This window comes from Falco naumanni, chromosome 8, assembly GCF_017639655.2.
Source record: "Falco naumanni isolate bFalNau1 chromosome 8, bFalNau1.pat, whole genome shotgun sequence".
In the NCBI taxonomy this organism is placed as follows: domain Eukaryota; kingdom Metazoa; phylum Chordata; class Aves; order Falconiformes; family Falconidae; genus Falco; species Falco naumanni.
Genome location: NC_054061.1, coordinates 39,896,922 through 39,910,714, shown reverse-complemented (window position 1 = coordinate 39,910,714; position 13,793 = coordinate 39,896,922). Strand labels below are relative to the sequence as shown.

The 13,793-nt window shown below is 63.1% G+C and overlaps 2 protein-coding genes across 6 annotated transcripts; one reads left to right on the top strand and one right to left on the bottom strand.

Moving 5' to 3' along the window:
* Positions 1-9: 9 nt before the first annotated feature.
* ABCB6 (ATP binding cassette subfamily B member 6 (Langereis blood group)) lies at positions 10-7,206 on the top strand. Of its 3 annotated transcripts, none has more exons than XM_040602572.1 (20): positions 10-124; positions 976-1,507; positions 2,041-2,178; positions 2,649-2,838; positions 3,047-3,139; positions 3,385-3,577; positions 3,664-3,785; positions 3,870-3,979; positions 4,066-4,131; positions 4,256-4,381; positions 4,471-4,547; positions 4,654-4,717; positions 4,814-4,899; positions 5,007-5,064; positions 5,242-5,346; positions 5,760-5,934; positions 6,228-6,340; positions 6,441-6,535; positions 6,731-6,799; positions 6,900-7,206. In XM_040602572.1, exons 2-20 carry the CDS (start codon positions 992-994, stop codon positions 7,024-7,026), a joined length of 2,523 nt encoding a protein of 840 aa, XP_040458506.1. In that variant the 5' UTR covers positions 10-124; positions 976-991; the 3' UTR covers positions 7,027-7,206. The 3 variants fall into 3 exon arrangements, 2 of the variants coding, with proteins under 2 accessions (XP_040458506.1, XP_040458505.1); XM_040602571.1 differs by lacking the exon at positions 10-124 and adding an exon at positions 269-321; XR_005829204.1 differs by lacking the exons at positions 10-124; positions 6,900-7,206 and having other exon boundaries at positions 634-1,507; positions 6,158-6,340; positions 6,731-6,753.
* Positions 7,207-7,549: 343 nt separating this feature from the next.
* On the bottom strand, positions 7,550-13,563 carry ZFAND2B (zinc finger AN1-type containing 2B). Of its 3 annotated transcripts, none has more exons than XM_040602581.1 (9): positions 13,435-13,563; positions 12,614-12,708; positions 12,044-12,175; positions 11,248-11,399; positions 10,651-10,758; positions 10,410-10,479; positions 9,774-9,850; positions 9,089-9,170; positions 7,550-8,825 (listed from the first exon to the last, which is right to left on the bottom strand). In XM_040602581.1, exons 1-9 carry the CDS (start codon positions 13,487-13,489, stop codon positions 8,787-8,789), a joined length of 810 nt encoding a protein of 269 aa, XP_040458515.1. In that variant the 5' UTR covers positions 13,490-13,563; the 3' UTR covers positions 7,550-8,786. The 3 variants fall into 3 exon arrangements, with proteins under 3 accessions (XP_040458515.1, XP_040458516.1, XP_040458517.1); XM_040602582.1 differs by having other exon boundaries at positions 9,089-9,167; XM_040602583.1 differs by lacking the exons at positions 7,550-8,825; positions 9,089-9,170 and adding an exon at positions 9,192-9,370.
* Between the last annotated feature and the right edge of the window lie 230 nt (positions 13,564-13,793).

Below are 13,793 nucleotides of genomic sequence, written 5' to 3'. Positions count from 1 at the left end.
GGGCCCCCGGGCCAGGCGTGCGTGCGTTCGTTCGTCCGTCCCGCACCACCGACGCCTCCCCGTCCCCGGCGCTGCGGGGTGGCGGCTGCGGGGCAGGGGGCCGCGGAAGCGGGGGGCCGCGCAGGTCCGTGCAGCCCGGGGCTGGGCGCCGGGGCGGGGACGCACCGGGGGACGCAGAACCGGAATGCGGGCGGGGGAGGGCGGGGAGCCCGGCGGTACCGGGGCGGGGGCGGGGAGGGGGCGGAGCGGAGCGGCGCCGGGGCCCGGCGGGCGGTGGCGCGGGGGGCCCGGAGCGGGCCGAGGGCGGCGGGCCCGGTGCAGGTGAGCGGGCTCGGGGCGCGGGGGGCGCGGCGGGAGCGGCGGGCGGGGCGGCGGGGCCGGCAGGGCGGCTGCGCGGGCAGCGGGCCGGGACCGCCTGTACCGGGGCCGAGCGGCGCCGGCACCGCCCGGACATTGTCCTGGCACGGCCCCGCCGCGCCCCCGCGTGTCCCTCGCCCCGCACGTGTGTCTCCCCGTGCGGGGCCCCCCTGTGTCTCTGCCCTTGCCCTTGCGTTTCCTCCGCGCTGCCCTCCTCTTCCCCGTGCATCCCCTGGCGTTACCCCCGCCCCGCGCTGCCGCTGCGTTCCCCCCAACTGCTCCATCCCCCGCTCAAGCCTGGTCCTAGCACCCTGCTGCCCCCCATGGCTGAGCACACCCCCAAGGGCCCGGGTGGCTCTGGGGGGCCCAGGGCATCGTTACCCGCCCTCCCAGGACATCGCCAGGGCCCCCAAGTGGGTCCTGGCATGATGCTAGTGTCCATCCCCATGTTTGCACGCACAGTGGGTGCACTGCATGCAGGGTGTCCTTGTGTGTCCCTGTCCCCGTTAGTGCCCCCCTCAGCTTGAGCATGCCACCCCGCCCGCTGTGTGTCCCTCCTTGCAGCCATACCCAACAGCCCATCCTGAGACCTTGTTGCAGCCCATCTTCTCTCTGCAGCCGGTGACCTGCCAGGATGGCCGTGCTGGGGGGCTACTGTGAGGGCAACAGCTCCATTGCCCAGGCCTGGGTCCAGCAGGGCTTCCAGCCCTGCTTCTTCTTCACACTGGTGCCGGCCGTGCTGCTGAGTGTCTGCCTGCTGCTGGGTGCCCTGCAGTATGCCTGTTACGTCCGCTTCGGCCGTGCCATGGAGCCCAAGTACATCCCCCGCTCCCGTCTCTACTGCAGCCAGGTCCTGCTGTCCCTGCTCCTGGCCCTGCAGCCCTTTGGTGGGCTGCTGTGGCAAGCAGGGGGACCAGGACGGCTCTACGGGTACATGTTGCTGCATGCCTGCCTCTGGGCCCTCAGCTGGGGCTGTGCCATCGCCCTCCTGCAGCTGGAACACACGCGGGTGCTGGCACATGATCGGACTCGGGGCCACGGCACCGTCCTCCTCCTCTTCTGGGCACTGGCCTTCGCTGCTGAGAACCTGACCCTGGTGTGCTGGAGGAGCCCACTGTGGTGGTGGGCGCTGGAGGACACCAACCAGAAGGTGGGCTGGGGGGCTGTGGACAGGGAAGGGGGATGAAGCCCTTTGCGGGGGGGGGGGGGGGCGGGAACAGGGGGCTGCAGCATCGCAGTGCTGGGGTGTGGTGTCCTGCTGTGCCCTGCCATACCCGGGGTGTGCATGCTCCCTAGCCCAGCAATTGCACATCCCTCCACACCCCCATCTGGCTCAGCTCCCGCTTCTGCCTGGCCTGGTCCCAGGCGTGCAGAGGTGTGGGGGGTCTGCCTGCTCCCCACAGCACTTTAGCCCCCACCTCCCCCTAGGGTAGGGGTCCCCCAAGCCAGAAGGAACAAAGCCAGGTGTGACAGGGGGGAATGAAGGAGTCTGGGTGCTGCCTGAGGTTCTGTGCTCAGCCAGAGCATCCTGCTGGGTGGCATGGGGTGTCCCCTCTCCCCTGGGTGCACTGCACCCCATCCCCATGCCCCGCTCCTTGCCTCCCTCAGCCCATACCCATCCTGTGCCAGGCCGGGCTGTGCCGAGGGCCTGCTGTGGCACCTGACCCCCTGCTTTTCATCCAGGTGCAGTTCAGCTTCTGGCTGCTGCGTTACATCTGCACGTTCATGCTCTTCATCCTGGGCATGAAGGCCCCGGGGCTGCCGCGCAAGCCCTACATGCTGCTGGTCAACGAGGAGGAGCGGGATGTGGAGAACAGCCAGGTAAGTCCCAGGGCTGGAGCAGTTTGGGGACATATAATCATAGAATCATTTAGGTTGGAGAAGACCTTTGAGATCATCAAGTCCAACTGTTAACCCAGGACTGCCAAGTCCATCACTAAACCATGTCCCTAAGTATCACCACATCTATGCGTTTTTTTAACTTCTCCGGGGATGGTGATTCTACTGCCTCCATGGGTGGCCTGTTCCAATGCTTGAGACACTGCCAGGGAGGAGTTGGGGACAAAATAGAAATACAGCTGCCCTGGGATTGGCATCATCAGGAGACCAGGAAGGAACAAAGTTTAGGGCTGCCCAAGCTCCCTGCTGTCAGCAGGATGGGGCCCTGCTGGAAAGATGGAGTGGGGACCCTGGAAGGATGGGGCTGATTTTCTTGGTGGTGAGCTCCCCAGGGCCATTGCCAGCTGGGCTGGGATGCCAGGCCAATGACCACTCTCTCTGCTCTCCCCCAGCCGCTCCTGCCCGATGCCAGCAGGACCACCTCTACCTGGAAGGATTTCCGGAGGAAGCTGCGGCTACTGGTGCCATACATGTGGCCGAGGGGCAACCACCTGCTGCAGGGGCTGGTGCTGTTCTGCATGGCACTCATGGGGCTGGAGCGGGCCATCAACGTCTTTGTCCCCATCTACTACAAGAACATTGGTGAGGTGCCTGGAGCTCAGTGTGTGGGGCTGCTCACAGCCTCACCAAGTGCTGGGGGCTGTCACGAGTGACCTGGGGGGCTGCAGGGACCTGGCAGGAGCAGGGTCCAGGGGCCCAGGGACCAGCGCTGCGTGCTGGGGCTGGTTCCCGTGGGGCACCTGGCGATGCTCCCTGCCCCTCTGCCCTGACCTTGCTACACTGTCCCCAGTGAACGAGCTGACGGAGGGTACCCCCTGGCACACCCTGGCCTGGACTGTCTGCATCTATGTGGGGCTGAAGTTCCTGCAGGGTGGAGGTGCTGGTAAGGACCTGCCGGGAGGGATGGGGTGCCAGGGAGAGACAGCATGGGGCACATCGTGCTGGGACTGGGGTTGCTGGAGATGCCATTATGCCCCCATCGCTGCTGCTCTCTCTTGGGAGCAGCAACCAGGGCTGGTCCCAGGTTGGGAACAGCTGGGGGGCCTTTCTTTCCCAGCTGGGCTTTCTGAGCTAGCTGCATGCCTCGGCGGTGCCAGTCCCCACTGACCATCCCGTCGTGCCCTGCAGGCTCCACCGGCTTTGTGAGCAACCTGCGCACCTTCCTGTGGGTGTGGGTGCAGCAGTTCACCAACCGGCAGGTGCAGGTGCAGCTCTTTGCCCATCTGCATGGGCTGTCCCTGCGCTGGCACCTGGGGCGCCGCACTGGTGAGGTCCTGCGCAGCGTGGACCGGGGCACCAGCAGCATCAACAGCCTGCTCAGGTCAGAGCACACCCAGGGCAGGTGGAGGGTGGCCAAGCAGCTGCACCGGGCCAGGCTGATGTGCCATCCCCCTTTCCACCCCCCAGCTACATCGTCTTCAGCATTGTCCCCACCATTGCGGACATCATTATCGGCATTGTTTATTTCACCTCAGTCTTCAGCGCCTGGTTTGGCCTCATCATCTTTGTGTGTATGAGCCTCTACCTGAGTGAGTGGAGGCTGGGGTGCAGGGGTGCTGTGCCGGGCTGTGGGGCAGCAGGCACCTGCTGACACAGCCCCCTCCTGACCACAGCTCTGACCATCTTCATCACCGAGTGGAGGACCAAGTACCGGCGGGACATGAACACACGGGACAACGAGGCCAAGTCCCGGGCTGTGGACTCACTCCTCAATTTTGAGACGGTAGCGTAGCCAGTGGGGGGTCCCTGAGCAGTGCCTGGCACTGGGGGGGCTGATCCAGGTGCTGACCCTGGCTCTGTGTCCTGCAGGTGAAGTACTACAATGCAGAGAGCTACGAGGTGAACCGCTTTAATGATGCCATCCTTAAGTACCAGGTACAGCACCCGGGGAGTTGGGGGGGGAAGGAGCTGAGCCTCATGGGCACCCGTGGGGAGGATGGAGCTCACTGTGGGTCTGGTTTGGAGGTGGCAGCATCCCAGAGAACCGTGCCTCTTCCAGGTCTCAGAATGGAAGGTCAGTGCCTCGCTGGGCCTCCTCAACCAGACCCAGAACCTGGTCATCGGCCTGGGGTTGCTGGCGGGGTCCCTGCTCTGCGCTTACTTCGTCACTGAAAACAAGCTGCATGTAAGACCGGTGCCAGCCTGGGCAGCCCCCTGCCCGAGGTGGGGCCCTGCGGCTGGTGGTGATGGGCACCTCTCCCCTGTCCCTTCCAGGTGGGGGACTTTGTCCTCTTCGGCACCTACATCATCCAGCTCTACACACCACTGAACTGGTTTGGGACTTACTACAGGTAAAGCTGGGAGCTGTGGGGGTGCCTGGGGTCCCCCCTTCCCATGGGCACCTGGGCTGGGATGTGGCCCCCCAGACCTTTCCCTCTGGTCTTTGCCCCCTTCCAGGATGATCCAGAACTCCTTTGTGGACATGGAGAACATGTTCGAGCTCTTCCACGAGGAGCAGGAGGTAGGTGCCACCTTTCCGGACCCCGCTCCATGGCACGGCCCTGTGGTCCTGCCCGGGGGACAGGCTGGCTCTGAGCCTGCATCTCTCCTCCGGCAGGTGAAGGATGCGGTGAATGCCGGTGACCTGCACTTGGAGGCTGGGCGGATCGAGTTTGAGAACGTGCACTTCAGCTACGTGGATGGGTAGGGGGTGGCTGGAGCAGGGTGGGACAAGTCAGGCTGTGAGGCCTGGCACAGGGACGTGGGGCAGCGGAGGTAGCCCTCAGCCCCTCTCCATCTCCCTCTCCCAGGAAGGAAATCCTGCAGGACGTCTCCTTCACTGTGATGCCTGGGCAGACCCTGGCCCTGGTGAGAGCAGGACCTTGGGTGTGGGTTCACTGCTAGAGAGTGGGGGAAGGGGGGCTGGGAAGTATGGGGGTGAGAAGGACAGACCCCCTGATGGGGCCAGCCCTTCCCCGCCCAGCTCCTGGCCTCCAGCAGCTGGGAGTCTCTGGTGTCTCCAAGTCCCTTTACCTTGGCATGCAGGTGGGACCTTCAGGCTCAGGGAAGAGCACTGTCATCCGCCTACTCTTCCGCTTTTATGATGTGTGGGGTGGCTGCATCCGCATCGATGGGCAGGACATCTCCCAGGTGAGGATGGGAGGCCTCCAGGGAGCAGGAGGGGAGACACACCAGCTCCTCTGGGCCTCACAACGCTGCTCAGTGCGGGCACTGGCATCTCCTCAGGGCAAGGGTGAGCATGCAGCCCCCACACCCCTTTGGAGGCTGATGAGGGGGGTGAATGGTGTGACTGCAGGACCCCTGGGCTGAAACGCTGGAGACTGGCTGGGGCTCCCCAGGAAGGGCCAGGGCACTGGCAGGGTCCCCCCACTGCAGGGTGGAGATGCAGCTGAGCCTGTGGTCCAGGGGGGATGCTGGAGCAAACACCCTGCAAGGAGTGGGGTGGGGGGCTCATGGCTGAGGGGTGGGATTAGGTTTTGGGGGGGGTCTTTCTTTGCAGGGGCTGCGTGTCTGGCTGAGCCCCCCCTTTTCTGTCTCCCCAGGTGAAGCAGGCATCGCTGCGTGCCCACATCGGGGTGGTGCCCCAGGACACGGTGCTCTTCAATGACAGCATCGCCAACAACATCCGCTACGGACGGATCCTGGCCACTGACCAGGAGGTGCAGGAAGCAGCCCAGGCTGCTGACATCCATGACCGCATCCTTTCCTTCCCTGATGGTGAGAACCCCGCGGTCCCCTCTTTGCCCTCCCCTACTGTCCCAGACCTTGTAGCTGCCGTCAGTCATTCCTGAGTACACCCCTTGTGGGGACACCTGTGTGACCCTGTGCCTTGCTTTGCTGCTTCCCACCATCTCTCCAGGGCTAAATCAGCCCCTGGGCAGGGATGGGCTGAGGCTGCACCAGGCAGCTGTGTGGTCTCAGTAGGACCTCCCCCATGCAGCAGGGCCCTGGTCCCCGTTCCTGTCTTGGAGGTCAGCAGCACAAGCACTTTCCTGCCCTTGTGCCTGCAGGATACAACACCCAGGTGGGGGAGCGGGGCCTGAAGCTGAGTGGCGGGGAGAAGCAGCGCGTTGCCATCGCACGCACCATCCTGAAGGGTCCCCGCATCATCCTGCTGGATGAGGTAATGGCACCAGCTCCCAGCCCATCCTTGCCCCATTCTGCAGCAGCCCCTGCCCCAGTGGCTGCCTGCACCCCTTCCCCACGCTCTGCCTCTCCTGCAGGCCACGTCTGCACTCGACACAGAGACTGAGAGGAACATCCAGGCCTCCCTGGCCAAGGTCTGCTCTCACCGCACCACCATCGTTGTTGCACATAGGTAGGGACAAGGGGAGAGGGCTGATCCAGGAAGTGCTGAGCTCTCTGAGCTGGCCAACCCCCCCAGACAGGCACACAGGCCTGTCCTCCTGCTCAGGAGATGACAGCCCCTGTGATTATAGCTCCTTGCACTGTGCAAACCCCCTCGGACCCTTTCCCCTCTAAGCCAGAATTACCTCCCTGCCTTTCTTTGCAGGCTCTCCACCGTGGTGGGTGCAGACCAGATCCTGGTGCTCAAGGATGGACGCATCGCAGAGCGAGGGAGGTGAGCACAAGGGGGGGGCTCGGTGCTGTCTGCCCATGGGGAACCCTTCCCTGGCTCTGGGGCCAGCGTGGGACCCTGCACCCCTCCGCTCTCCCCACAGGCATGAAGAGCTGCTGCAGAAGGGCGGTGTGTATGCTGGCATGTGGCTGCAGCAACAGGTGGGGGATGAGGGCGACAGCAAGGAGCACTGCAGCGAGAAGCCCTCAGGCAGCAAGAAGGGGCCATGAGCATAGCCAGGGCTCTGCTGTGACACTACTGGGGGCCAGGCCCCCACACCGTCAGGGAACCCTTTGCTGGCTGCGAGCTGGGGCCCCACATGCCTCGGGAGCTGTAGGGGCTGGGTTGGACACTCCGCTACATTTGTACTCTTTTGCTGTTGTGTAATTTCTTAAACCAGGTCCTTCCCAGCTCTGTGCCTGTGTGCTGTGTGCAGGGTATACATCTGCAGGACTCCCCCCGGGGGGCTGCGCAGGGCAGGGGCAGGCAGAGTTACTGCCTGTGCCCTTTGGTCAACCAACAGCTCTGCCGCAGAGCTGAGCTCCTTGGGCTTGGAGAGGCAAGGTTGTCAGTGCCTGCCCCATCCCTGCACAAAGGGCTGAGCGTGGCAGGAGGCTGCACTCCAACAGCAAAGGAAGAAGCAGCACAGCTGGCACCTGCTTCACCCCCATGTGCCCCCCATCCTTGTGCCCCAGTTGCAGAGATTCACTGCTCTGGGCCGGACACCAAGTGACTGCTCCCCCAAAGCACCTCTGCATCTTGTGCTATGCTTTTATTTTCTCCCAAGCAGCACTTTTGACAAGTTTTGGCATTCCCTCAGCCCAGCCTGAACCCAACTCCAGCCCCAGGGAGGCACTGCCAGCAGGTAACCCCCTCAGCCCTGTGCTGCTCAGAGCAGGACAGCACAGCCCCGCAGGGAAGCACAAGACAGCAGATGGGAAAGCAGCACTGCTCTGCGTGGCTGCAGACCCCCCTTACCAGAAGCCAGCAGGACAAGTCTACCCCCACCCAGGCAACAGCTCCTGCCTCTGACCACCAGGAAGGAAGGGCTGGGCTGCAGGCTCAGGGCTGTGTTTGCCCGAAGGGGTTCTGTGCTGCTGCTACCCAGGAGGGGTTCCCTTACTGTGTGGCTGGAAGGAGGGAGGCATTCCTGACCCAGCAGCATTAAAACGGGGCCCTGGGAGTTTAGGCCAGCAGAGAACAGGCAGCTGCAGTCCTCCTGTGCAAGTGACACAGTTATAATCAAGTCACTGCTAAGGTTACTTCTCAGTTAATGGCCCTTGTTAAATTAAACCAGAAAGGAAAACGATGTTTCCACTCAGCTTTCAGAATGGTCCTGGGCACCAGCCTAAGGCCCAACGTGCTCTTACGCATGCAAACAGCAGGGGAGGCACTGAGGGCATGGGGAGTGGGGAAGGGGCTGCCTTCACATTGCCAGGAAGCCACACATTCAGACGTGCCATGTCTGTGTGAGACCACCCCAGCCCCAGCTGCTCATTGCTGAGGGGCTGGCATCCCCCCCCCCCGAGGATGAAAATCCAGCCTCCCACTACTGCAGCAGGCAGCCACAGCCCGGCTGCACATATGAGCATGCAGAGATGTCCCTACGCCACATTTCCATCCAGGCTGGCTCTGCCCTCACCCCACAGTCCCAGCAGTGCTGGGACGTGGCCATGGCAGCTGTTGCTAAGTGCACGCCATGGGCTGCTGCTTGCTTTGGTCACTGTGTGCTTGGCCTCGTCCAACAGTCTTCACCTCTTCAGGAGCATCAGCAATTTGCTGCACCGATTTTATATAGGTACTAGGGTGAGGTGTCAGCATGTGTTTGGTGGCTTGCTTACAGCCTCCAGGGAGATGAACTGTCCCTGGTGAGAGACTCTTGTTGTCAGTGTCCAGGCAAGAACCCCATGGCATCCACATGGGAGGCCAGAGCTGCTCCTTCATTCACGAATGGAGTCCCATGTCCGCTGGCACACCCTGCCTCGCCTGCCTATGACATGCTGCAGTTTGATGGCTTTGAACCGTGTGCCTGGAATGGGAAGAAGCACGCAGTGAGCAAGGGAAGATGGGATGCCCTCCCCTGCCTCTGTCCTGTAAGGGGGCACATCCAGTGCCTGAGTGCCCAGGGCTGCGTGTTCAGCAGTGATGCTGCCACTGCCCCAGGCCAGGCTGCTTTTCTCCTGGTGAGAAAAGTGACCCTAGACAGAGGCCAGAAGCAGCAGAACTCAAGGAGGCTCTCTATGGCACAGCCAGGACAGGATCGACCCCACCACAGTGTGGAGCCTCACTCACCTGCCGCTGTGACTGCTGGTACTCTGCTTCGCTCGCTGACAGCGCTTGGGCCAGTGCCAGATCCTCCTCCTCCTGTGTGCTGCTGGGGACAGCAGTGCATTGTGTGCCTCGGGTCCCCCGAGCTCAGTGGCCCAGCACTCAGAGCCCTTTGGGGTGGCAGGATCTCCTGTCACCACAACCCCCCAGGACAGCTAAGGGCAGGGAGCAGCTGAGGATCACCCTGAACAGACCAGGGGCTGGGGAAGGACCAGAAGATCCAGCTGGGGGCCGGCAGCCAGCACCCTGGGCCAAGAAGAACCATATTAACTCGTCTGTAAGACAGTGCTTTTAGCAGCACCAGGCAATGTGCCCAAGGGTGTAGGCTCCCTGGTGTCCTCTGTGAACACCCCTACTCCACCTCTGTCAGGCTCTAACCACGCTCATCAGCTGACAAGTGGTCAAACAATGGTTTGCCCTGCTCTGTGCTGTCAGTCACTCTCCCCTCCCAGCACCCCGGAGGGCCTACTTGCTGAACAGAGCTCTGTGATGGCTCTGGACTCTTCCTTTTCTCCCCCATCAGCCACACAGAGGCATCATCCCAAGCCATGTGTTGAGAGGAACGTCATCCCAGAGCCACATGATGCTTCCCCAGGGAAGATCTCATACACAGGCTTGGGGCGTGACACCATGTGTCCCCAGGCCATACCTGGGTGGCTGCACTGAGCTGCATGCTGACTCTGCCAGGGACATCTCCAGAGCTCGCTGCAGTGCCTCTTCCTCACTCTGAAACAAAACATCTTGTCACCAGCTTGGCTGAGGGTGGCAACAGGCAGCCCTGAGGACATGCGGCAGGTACCGTATTGTCTGGCCAGAGGTAGGTGCATGTCCCCTCTCCAAGGCCAGACACAGCCAAAGCGAAGGCCTAGGGCTTAGCACAGACTGGCAGCGCTCTCCCCCTGCCCAAGGTAATGCAGCTCTGCCTGCCGTGCAGGGAGCATGCTAAGAATACCAGCAGGAAGCGGCATGCAGTCTCCTCCTCCTCCACCCTTGGTTTGCCGATCAGAAAGACAATGCCCAGGGTCAACAGCCAATGTGTTTTGTCCCTTTGGGGAAAGCTGAAAGCTGACCATCAAACGCAGCTGAGAGGTGCCATTCGCAGGCACCAGCACAAACGCTGATGGCCTCTCCAAGCACCTGGGATCCCTGTTTGCCAGGGAAGGACCAGCTGGGGAGCACCACAGCCACCAGCAAAGCATGGGTTAAAAAGCAGTTGCTGCAGTAGCTCCTCAGGGCACAGGAACCATGCAAAACCCACCCTAAATGCCCAGGCCAGGCTACTCACCAGCCCATTCTGCAGCATGACAGCTGGAGGAGAAATGCTTCGAGTCTGTGGTGCAGCTGCTCTGCCTCCTCTGCAAACAGGAGAGAAGCTGGATTATTGTCAAGGCAGGGAGCCCTGGTAGGAGTACACATCCCTGCTGGTGCACAAGAAGCAGAGAGGTGTTGCTCCTGCATCCCACAGGGAGCCAAGATGAGCCTGGTTGTGCCCATCTCAGAATTAAGAGTCGGGTCAATCACCTTACCTGGCAAGGGCGGGAGAAGAGGGGCTGTCTGTTGGCCGGGCTGCTCCACTGCTCAACGCGGTGACTGTTTTGGAGGAGGATGCCTGGGCTCTGGCCACTGCAGCATGCCTAGGACAGACAGGACACCTGTGAACAACTGTTTTACTATCACGAGCCATCCCTGGGCACTGAATACCAGAGAGATGAAGCTGTATGAGCAAGACACCTCCCTGGCTCCCTGCTCCTCTTCCTCCTAAGAGTACCCATGTTGTGGGTACTCAGCTACACCCAGGAGTTTCAAGTGCTGTTTCTTTCCTCGGAACACTGTGCCAGGATAGGCAGAAACCACCGGCTACAGAATACGGGGCTGGGCAGAGAAGCAAGAGCAAAACAGCTAGCAGGTAGTGCCAGCAGCTTTTGCTACAGGAGGGACAGACTGTCTATACAGCTGTGCTGACTCTAAAAACTTTAATGCTGCTGGAGGACACCCCAGAGCACAGGGCAGGGAGTGTGAGAACACAGCAGTCCCAGACAACAGGTCAGGAGGAGCCAGGATTCTTTTGTCACTCATCTGGCAAGCACAGCCCCATCCCTGCCAGGCTGTCCCCAGGCCCTCACCCTGCTTTGGAGAGGGGATGCCCTGCTCCACTGCAGTCATGGTCCAGGGGGTGCCGGTGCTTGAGGCAGTAGTTCTTGTGGCACTGGTTGCAGATCACCTTCATCATCTCCTTCTGCTTGCAGCCAGGCTTCAAACACTTGTTGGTGAAGATCTGAAAGATGACACGGCAGTGGTGAAAAGAAGCATACCCTGCAAGGCCAGGGCTGTCCCTTGCCTCCATGCCGGGCCCTGGGCAGTGACCAGCTTTCCTCACCAGTGCCTCTTCTGTGGGGCTCTGGAGTTTGTCTCTGAATACTAGTTTTCTTCAGACAGTTTATTAGTAATTCACTAGTGCTTCAGTCTCCATAGTGAAGGGTCTCCACGACCACAGAATACACAGCAGGAGAGAGACCACCTCACCTAGGGACTCCTGCCTGCCCTGCCAGGGCAGTGGGGGCAGCCCAGAGCCCTCCAGCTGTTGCTGGGCTAGAATCCTGCAGGGCCAGCTTCCTGCAGCAATTTCCTCCCCTGGCAAGACAGGGCAGCTGATCGCATCTTCCTAACGGCAGCGTGCTGTTTCCCATCTTCATATCCCAGGTGGCTGCCCAGCCCCACTCCATCACTACCTCAGCCCCCGACTCACACCACAAAGCCCTACACATGCACACACCTCCAGCTCAGCAACCCTTCCTGCCCTCAGCCTGCGCAGAGGCGGCACGAGCAGGGCTGACTCGTGTGTGGTTTTCATCCCACCCCCAGGCTTTGGCAGGGACTCAGCAGAGCTCAGCAGCCACATGGAGAGCACCAGGTTCCCACCTTGCGCTTGCGCTGTGCGGGGTCCGACTTGCAGTCACGGTCAATGTGCTCACCCACCACGACATCGGGCATCTCTCCCCGCCTCACAGGGACCGGGGTGTTGCAGAGGGGACACACAGGGACCTGCACATCCTGTAGAGTCAAAAAAAAGGGTCTGGGAGCTGGCAGCTGGGCAACCTCAAGTGCTGTGCGGTCACCTCGCTCCTTCTCAGGATCTGCCTGCCACAGCTTCCACAGCATCACCTGCTGTGGGAGATCCCACCCAGCACCCCCCAAACAGCTGAGCTGCTTCTGACCTGGCAGGTGTGACAGGCACGGGCACAGGCTCTGGGATGGGAAGACAGCACGGCTGGGAGATGCCCAAACCGTTTCACCCAGTGGCACAAGGTGGGGTGGAAGTGTGCGGCACCAATAGGTATCTTGGATTTCAGGGACACCTTCAGACTTGGCACACGTCCCAAAGGGGATTGCCCAAGCGACAAAAGAAGTCGCAAATTATTCTGATCCCTGGCCGGGAAAGCTCAGCAGCTCTGTGTGGGAGGCTGGATTAGACCTCCCCTCCGCCCTCACCTTCTTGTAGGCAGAGGTGCAGTCATGCTGGGCGTAGGCGATGTGGTCGGTGCAGAAGATCTGCTCGCAGGCATCGCACTTCAGGGGGAGGAAGTCTGGGAGCAGGGAGACGCCGCAGACACAGCCCGTTGAGGCCGGTGCTTGCCGCCTGCGGCCCGGCCCCCCCCCCACCTCTGCCTTCCCGACGGCTCAGCCCGGAGCCACGGCAAAGCCGGGGCCGCTCCCCTCTGCCCCCAGCTCCCAGCACGGGAACAAAAGGGCTGCGGGTCCGCAGCTACATCTCCAGGAACCCCTCGGGCTCCTCCTTAAAACATCCCTTCCCCGGGTTCAGGAGCAGCATCCCGACACCACACCGAGCTCCCCGGGTGCTGCCAGCCTCAAGCCCGAGGCGGGCGGCCCTCCCCCACCCGGGGCAGCCGCTGCCGTGAGCCCCGGGGGGCAGACGGGCCCCCAGAGCCCCCCACCGCCGGCGGGTCCGGGCTCCCTGCCGGGTCCCGGCCTTGCTGTCGCTGACCGATAGCCGCCGCCTGCGCTGTCGCCCGGGGCAGAGCCGACACCCGGCTCCGCCCCGGCGGGGCGCCCAGAGGCCGCGGCCGCCCCGCGCCCTCCGCCAAGGGCAGGCTGGGCGGCACGACCCGCCCTTCACCCCTCGCCACACCGGCGGGTGCCGGCCACCGCCCCGCCGCCCCCCCTCCCCTGCGGAGGCCGGGCTACCCGCGCCGCGCCGCCTAGGCCCCGGTCTGCGCCGCCTTGCCCGGGCGGGGAGCAGGGCCCGGCCGCCAGGTACCCCCCCCACCCCCGGCGCGGCCGCCGTCCCTCACCCAGGCGCTGGCAGGCGGGCCGGGAGCAGTGCGCGCCCAGGTCCGGGAACTCCATGGCGGCCCCGGCGGCGGCTCCCGCCGCCCCCGCTTCCGGCACGGCGTCACACGGGGCGGGGACAGCACCGGCCCCGCCCCGCCGCGCGCGGCCGCCGCGGGACCCACGGGGGGCACGTCCCAGCGCCCGCTGCGGAGGGACCTTCCCGGGCGCGGGGGGAGGCTGAGGGCACGGCCCGGGCGGGACGGCTTAAACGGGGGGCGGGGGGTTCCCTCCCTCCTCCTCCCGTCCCCTCTCCTGCCCCTGCCACCCCCCTCCCATCCCCAAAAGGGGCACAGCGCGCGGGTCCCCCCCCCCGTATAAC

Bases quoted from the DNA above. Each gene is read 5' to 3' on its own strand.
- ABCB6 (XM_040602572.1), top strand. From the start codon at position 992: ATGGCCGTGCTGGGGGGCTACTGTGAGGGCAACAGCTCCATTGCCCAG. The intron at 1,508-2,040 runs GTGGGCTGGGGG...CTTTTCATCCAG, and splicing joins TGGAGGACACCAACCAGAAG to GTGCAGTTCAGCTTCTGGCT. The intron at 5,065-5,241 runs GTGAGAGCAGGA...CTTGGCATGCAG, and splicing joins CTGGGCAGACCCTGGCCCTG to GTGGGACCTTCAGGCTCAGG.
- ZFAND2B (XM_040602581.1), bottom strand. From the start codon at position 13,489: ATGGAGTTCCCGGACCTGGGCGCGCACTGCTCCCGGCCCGCCTGCCAG. The intron at 12,709-13,434 runs GTGAGGGACGGC...CCCTGCTCCCAG, and splicing joins GCCCGCCTGCCAGCGCCTGG to ACTTCCTCCCCCTGAAGTGC. The intron at 12,176-12,613 runs GTGAGGGCGGAG...TTGACTCTACAG, and splicing joins GCACCTCTGCCTACAAGAAG to GATGTGCAGGTCCCTGTGTG.